General features: G+C 46.0%; 1 protein-coding gene across 2 annotated transcripts; it reads left to right on the plus strand.

Annotated features, from left to right (window-relative positions):
* Positions 1-630: 630 nt before the first annotated feature.
* LOC123102451 (uncharacterized) lies at positions 631-5928 on the plus strand. 2 transcript variants are annotated; one of them, XM_044523798.1, is made up of 5 exons: positions 631-975; positions 1246-1549; positions 2136-2289; positions 2498-2592; positions 5358-5928. In XM_044523798.1, the coding sequence occupies exons 2-5, from the start codon at positions 1487-1489 to the stop codon at positions 5448-5450; spliced, it is 405 nt and encodes a 134-aa protein (XP_044379733.1). In that variant the 5' UTR covers positions 631-975; positions 1246-1486; the 3' UTR covers positions 5451-5928. The 2 variants fall into 2 exon arrangements, 1 of the variants encoding a protein (XP_044379733.1); XR_006448960.1 differs by lacking the exon at positions 2498-2592 and having other exon boundaries at positions 632-975; positions 5358-5926.
* Positions 5929-6689: the final 761 nt, after the last annotated feature.

Genomic DNA, 6689 nt, shown 5'->3' on the forward strand with positions numbered 1-6689 from the left:
GGGGATTAACAAAACTAGAGAGCAAATGAAGAACAACGACGGAAAAGGCATGCACCAGGGAAGGAACTTGGACATTCAGACCTATCCAACCATGATTTTCGCTACTACATTCATGTGTGACCTCCCATCTAAAAGCATATTCCACTGACCGCCGCCTCATAGCGCAGCTGCTGGCTTCCGCCGTTCCGTGGTGCCGGCCACCAGCGCACATCAGTGCCTGCCTTCAGCCCACGTCCGGACGTCCCGCCTGCTCCAGCACACAGGCCACTGCTTACAGCTGGGCAGACGAGAGCAGACCACGAGCAAGCAAGAGAGGGCTAAACCGAAAGCAGACCACGAGCATGAGCGGTTATGAAGCACTGATACGGCGACACTGATACGGTGATACAAGTACAGTGATACAGGATACGACAATTTTTAAAAACAGCAATACGGCGATACGGCGAGTATTTTTCGAGACATCTCAGGCTATTAGATTCTCAGCCATCCATTCTCATGATTCAATCGTTCTAGGTCGTCCGATTCACGTGGAAATAACTCCAGCGCGTGCCGTGGACCGCGAGTGGCCTGACTCGTGAAGGGTCGCTACTCCGGTAACATTTTTGGAGGCCCATGGTTCATCCGGGACCGTGTACGTCGCTGCATCGAGCAGGCTTTCTCCACCGATGAATGGAGTAGGCCCTTCTCCTCCAACAGTCCCACTCCCACCCGGCTCGCTCGACCCCAACCCTAGCCGCCAGTGCGCCATGGGGGTCGCGCCGGCGGCCGACGGGATGAAGCACGCGGCCACGCCGCTCTTTCCTAGACGCCCCATTAGCGCCGCCTTCTTCTCCCCTTGATGCCCCTCACGAGCGCCGTCGCGACGAGGACCTGCTCCATCTCCCTCTGCTGCCCCGTTTGAGCGCCGCCGCCCCGATCGAGCTCCTCTGCAACCAGCAAGACCTCCGCCTTCATCTCCCTCTGCCGCCGCCAGCAGTACGTGTTCCTTCTTCCCTCTTCCGTCGCGGTCGAGCGCCGCCGCCAGCAGGACGTGCTCCAGCGACGCCGCCCCGACTAACTCATTCACCTGCACGCCCTCCACTCTGGCCAATAGAACTCGATGACATGGTTGAAAATAGTCTTTCTGGGCTATGATGTTGCAACCTGGATGTTACTGATTACTATGGAAGCGATTTTAATGCCATTTTAGGCAAACACGAGTATCAAAATGGGCACCGTCTGATCAGTACTTTTTGGTCACTGCAGGTCGAAAAGCGCAATGAAGGATTTTTCTTTCTCCTAGAGTCATTCATTCGTATGAAAGGGGAAGTGCTGACAGATAAATCATATGACAAAATTCAGTGTAAGAAGATGAATAGCCTGATCGGTTATAACTTAAACTGGAATAACACCCTTGTAAATATTTTGTGCCCTCCATGCCCTCATCTGCCCATTCACCCCCGGCGGCTCCAGGAGGGGCACCACAACCGCAGGCACCGGTGGCGGCATGCCATCCATCAACCCCGTCGTCCAGCACCGGGTGCCTAAGATCGGCATGCCTCCTCCCGATGTGAGTTTCACTTTGAATTGTTTTTTTTAGCTGGCTGTAGGATGAAGCGCGTTTGCCAGAATACAACTCTACTTTGTTCGTGCTGTGACAGTGTTAAGCGATTTTTTAATTCAGTAAAATAGCATTTTGTTTCAACAAGAGATGGATAAATAGGCCAATATATACTCGCAGACAGTACAGTTCTGGGAATACTACTGCTAATGAATGTTTAATCTCTTCTCCACAAACTTGGTTCGTAGATCTTTTTTCTTTTTTCAGAATCTTCACAATTCTGTTTGTCTGATGTATACTTGCAGGTTTATCTCGATGAAAAGGTTCTTTCAATATTAGGTTTATGCTTCAAATAAGCATGTCTCTTTTCTAATCTATAGTGGCTATCGTCTAACACCACTTTCCTACTAACAGATATTTTCATATGGCTGAAAGAATCAACTGCTAGAGATTTCAGAAACTGTTCAACTACGTAATTTTTGGTTACATCTTTTTTCGATCAGTTTTGGACTTTTAACTCCCTATTTTATGTATGTATATTAATTTTCAGTGCACAAAATTCAAGGGTTTAACTCTTTTTCTTTGCACTTGCTAGCGTCCTGGACCAGCACCATGGCAACGAGCGTATCCCCCTACCCTGACCTTCAACTTCAATGGCAGATCCCACCACGACTTGTCAGCACCGTTGGTGGAACCAGCGTCCTTAGGTGAGCAATCGTCCAGATGGCCATCACGCTTCCCCCCAGCAGGTACTACTCGCTTCGCCTCATCTTCTCATCAGCTAATTCAACACATGTAGTTCGTCCGCCTCTTGATTTCCTGGATCCAAGAACCCTGCCTTCGTCCCAAATCAAGATTGATATTCTTTTGGATCTGGTTCAAGATGGGTTATATTGATCCCCATCCCTCTAGTGAATATTTCTGTAAGAGAATTTTAATTAGGAATATTCGTTCTAGGTAGAGGAGTAGAGGCGTTGTTTCCACGGGGCTGTAGTGAGGTGTTGCTGATTAGAGCACCATCATCAGTTCTTGAGCACCATGGCAAGGCAAAGGTAATTCGTGTGTCCTGCATCTTCAAAAGAATCATCTGATGCAGTATCCCAAAAAGTAGCATTATGTAAAGATCTGATTCACCTCAATATAACATGAAAACATGGAAGATGGATTAGACATGAAAATCCTATGAACAGAGATAGCACACTAATTAACATTTTGCATTAGATTACTTAGTTGAGAGATAGAACATGAAGAAAAGTGAATTAAGCTAGATACATAAAAATTACGCACTCCCTGTAACTCCAATACCAAATAGGCAGTCAGACATCTTGGCATTCGACTGTTGGAGATGATGAGCTTGAGAAGTGAGATGGTTCTGTTGAAGTAACGGTGCGTCTGAGCGGTCTGGCCATTGACCGTTGCGTCCATATGTGGGTTGGCTGGTCCTGCACCTCTTCCGGCGGTAGCGGCTAAGCGACAACTGAAGATCCTTCTCAAATTTGAGCTCCATTTTTTTAAGGTTCCCTATTTTTTGAAAGGAATGTATCCGGTGCACCCGCACTTGTGGTGCTACCTATGCACCGGGTGCCATAGAACGCTGATGATGAGTTTTTTTGGACTGTATAATTGATCTTGATATGGTTTATAGCTTCCTGCTACCACTCTTACCATCGTCCAATCAAGTTCATCCATGTCAAAATCTATTGACTTGGAATAGAGTAGTGTTGAATAGAGTAGAGAGAGCTGATGTTAGGTTAGGCTTGTGGGCTTTGGGCGACGCGCTGGAGCGGGGCAGAGGTGGGTGGCGGGGAGGACCGCGACGTCCCTGTCGCCGTCGTTTGGGGGCGGAGGAGGCATTGGTAACGGCGGGATTGGGAGGAGTAACGGCGTGAGAGAGATTGGGTGGGGCGTGGGAGGGAGAGCCAGATCGATCGATCAGATCGATCTGAGGGGAGAGAACACATTGCGGTGCGCGGTGCGGTGCGACCAAGTGGTAGCGTGGGACATGGATGCCGCGCTGCTACTAACTCAGGCACACCAGCTCACCCGGTCCATCCATAGTAGTAGCGCGGGGCGGCATACACACGCTACTATTATTAATTTAGTAGTTGCGCGGCTTTTATACCTCACGCTAGTACTATTGCATGTCTCGGGGGCATTATAAGGACCACTTACTAGTAACGCGAAAACAGTAGGACAATGCTACTATTATTTTTTAGTAGTAGCGCATTGTTTTTACCAACGCTTCTATTAAGTAGTAGTAGCGCGGGTCAGATAACCCACGCTACTAGTAAGCGGCTGTCTATAGGGGTATTTCTAGTAGTGATCTGATATCGAATGAATTGTTGCACGTCCACCGTCTGTGTTAAGTGCATTATCGTAAAGCAAAAGCTTCTCCTCGTTCCGCGAGCATCGCGCGCGCGTGAGCAAGGAAAATGTTGTACTAGTAGTAGTAAGCAAAGCTTTCTCCTCATTTGTGAGTTGACGGGACACATCAAAAGTAGTGTATTAGTCTTCAAAAAGGGCTGACCATGTCCATGACTACCATCCCATGCTCCGTCATTTTGTGTGACCATGGCCATGACTACCATCCCATGCTCCGTCATTTAGTGTGTGCACGATTCACGTTCCATTGAGAAAATGATGTTGCGTACGTGCCATTGAATAGAATAACTTAATTTACAAAAAACGCGCCACCACGTCATGATCGAACTTCGGTTCGTCCATGCGTGGTTCCCATGAACAACTACTACACTCGCCAAATTATCAGGTGAGCTGTCTCTTCGTACAAAAATAAGCTCACCATGTACCCGCGCGTGAGTATTAGGGAAAGAGGCAAAGAGTACCTGTGTCGTTGCTTGCACCTCTTCTTTTCGTGCTCGTATTCCTTTTTTTGGGGTGATTGGTGCACGTACTCCACCTAGGTTCGTGACCGTTAGTGAGTCTCTCCTACTATACTTAACTCCATTTTCTTGCATGACACGTGGACCTGGATGCTGAATGTCCCATGTGTCGGCAAAACATAGAAGAACGCTTTCCGACGATCGAGAAAGAGCAAGAAACCTTGCGGTGGAGCGTCTGGACTCTTTAATATTTTTATTCAGCGATATAAAATCTACCCAATCTTCTTCATAGTAGACCGGAAGAGTCCAAAACATGGCAGCCCAGGGTAGTTACATCATACATGGCAAACCCATGCTATCACCATATTTCTCGGCCTCCGTGCGCCACCTAGCTATAGTAATCCACCAGCCCGCATTGCTTCTCGCTTCTCATCTCTCTCAAAGTGCGGCGGGCTGGCGATTTTGCCGTCTATTGAGGTCGGCTAACTCATCACATGTTAGCGACATGCCAAGAGCATTCTAAAAAAACTACTTTACTCTATTGTTTTGCCAAGAAGAGGAAGCGCTTTGACCGATGGACCAAACGAGACAGGTGTGCCGTGCCGTGAGTGGGTCTAGTTTCTCGTTTTGAACTTGTTTGATGTAGTAGTAACATTTGGTTTTGACTATTGATAAGATTTTTTATAGGGTCTAATGTATTCTTCGAGGTTGCCTTTGACTATTGATAAAATTTTATATAATTTGAAAATTATATCATTCGAAGATCCTTTCATGTACGAATTTGACTGTATGCTTTGAGCAACTTGTATGTCCTATAAATTAGTCTCGGAAAACTCATTAAGCGCTACATACATGGACAAACTGAGTACATGATACTAGAAAGCGCTCACCATTAATAGTAGTTCATTGGTTGGTTTCAATTTTTGATTCAGTTGTTGTGCTGCTACCGTCTCATATTCACCTGTGGTTGTTTCTAGAATAAAAAAGGAGGTAGTACTTACTGTGGGGAAGGTGAAGTGATGGTTGCTTCGCCCGAGAAACTTATTACTCTGGCATTATTGGAGTACTAGCGGATTTAACGAAGAGAGAAATAATGGTTGCTTCGTCCGAGCAACTTACTGTGGCGAAGGTGGGGCTCTGTGATTTGACTGCTCACTAGTCATCATTATTGCGGCGCAACGACTGGGGTGAATCTTCCCTGTAGTTGTGCACTCAATATTGCTGCATGGCAGGTGGAGCCGGATGAAGGATGTCCCACATGTCGGCGAAACAAAGTTGAATTTTTCTGCCATTGCTATCGATTTTTCAGGATTTTTTTATGTAAGCATGATTTTCTAGCATAATGAAATTGTATTGTGATGTTATGAAGGTTTCAACTTTGGTTACCGCAAAGAAGGTTTCAATTTAGGATTCGTGTGTTCTCTTGCTTTAAGATTGTCTCGTTACAACATTCCATCAAATACAAATGAAGCTACCATGGCTGCTAATGCATTTTAATGGCTCGCAGATCAGCGCCAATATTCACATCAGAACTGAAGACAAAATTGTGAGGTGTACAAATAAAGAAAAATATATAGTTGATCGATGTTGTTCATAGGCATGGCTCCATTTCCTGAGCACAATGTTCATTGCTACTTTTTGAGCTTGCGTTGGTTTTTTCCTTTGAAGAGGAAAGGGTGATGCAGCACAGTAGACATAAGTATTTCCCTCAGTTAAGAACCAAGGTATCAATCCAGTAGAAGAAGAACGTACAAATCACCAGTACCTGCACAAACAATCAAACACTTGCCCCCATCGTGATAAAGCGGTTGTGAATTCCTTCACGGTAACTTGCAAAGGTGAGATCTGATAGAAATAGATAAATAAAACAAAACGAAAGATAAAATATTTTTGGGATTTTTGGTTTATAGATCTGAAAATAAAATATTGCAAAATAGTAGCTCGGAAACTAATATGATGGAAAATAGACCCGGGTGTCCATGTCAGAACCGGCGGATCTCGGGTAGGGGTCCCGAACTGTGCGTCTAAGGTTGATGGTAACAAGAGACAGGGGACATGAAGTTTTACCCCGGTTCGGGCCCTCTTGATGGAGGTAATACCCTACGTCTTGCTTGATTGATATTGATGAATATGAGGATTACAAGAGTTGATCTACCACGAGATCGTAATGGCTAAAACCCTAGAAGTCTACCCTGTCAGATTATGATTGCCTCTACGGACTAACCCCTCTGGTTTATATAGACACCGGAGGGGCCTAGGGTTGTACAAAGTCGGTTACATAGAAAGGACATAATACATCTGGCCGCCTA

Source organism: Triticum aestivum, chromosome 5A (genome assembly GCF_018294505.1).
Source record: "Triticum aestivum cultivar Chinese Spring chromosome 5A, IWGSC CS RefSeq v2.1, whole genome shotgun sequence".
Taxonomy (NCBI): domain Eukaryota; kingdom Viridiplantae; phylum Streptophyta; class Magnoliopsida; order Poales; family Poaceae; genus Triticum; species Triticum aestivum.

What these genes read in the sequence shown, in the direction of transcription:
- LOC123102451 (XM_044523798.1), top strand. Translation starts at nt 1,487, where the DNA reads ATGCCATCCATCAACCCCGTCGTCCAGCACCGGGTGCCTAAGATCGGC. An exon ending in TCGGCATGCCTCCTCCCGAT is followed by an intron (nt 1,550 to 2,135) that starts GTGAGTTTCACT and finishes TGCACTTGCTAG; the next exon opens with CGTCCTGGACCAGCACCATG. An exon ending in ATCACGCTTCCCCCCAGCAG is followed by an intron (nt 2,290 to 2,497) that starts GTACTACTCGCT and finishes TATTCGTTCTAG; the next exon opens with GTAGAGGAGTAGAGGCGTTG.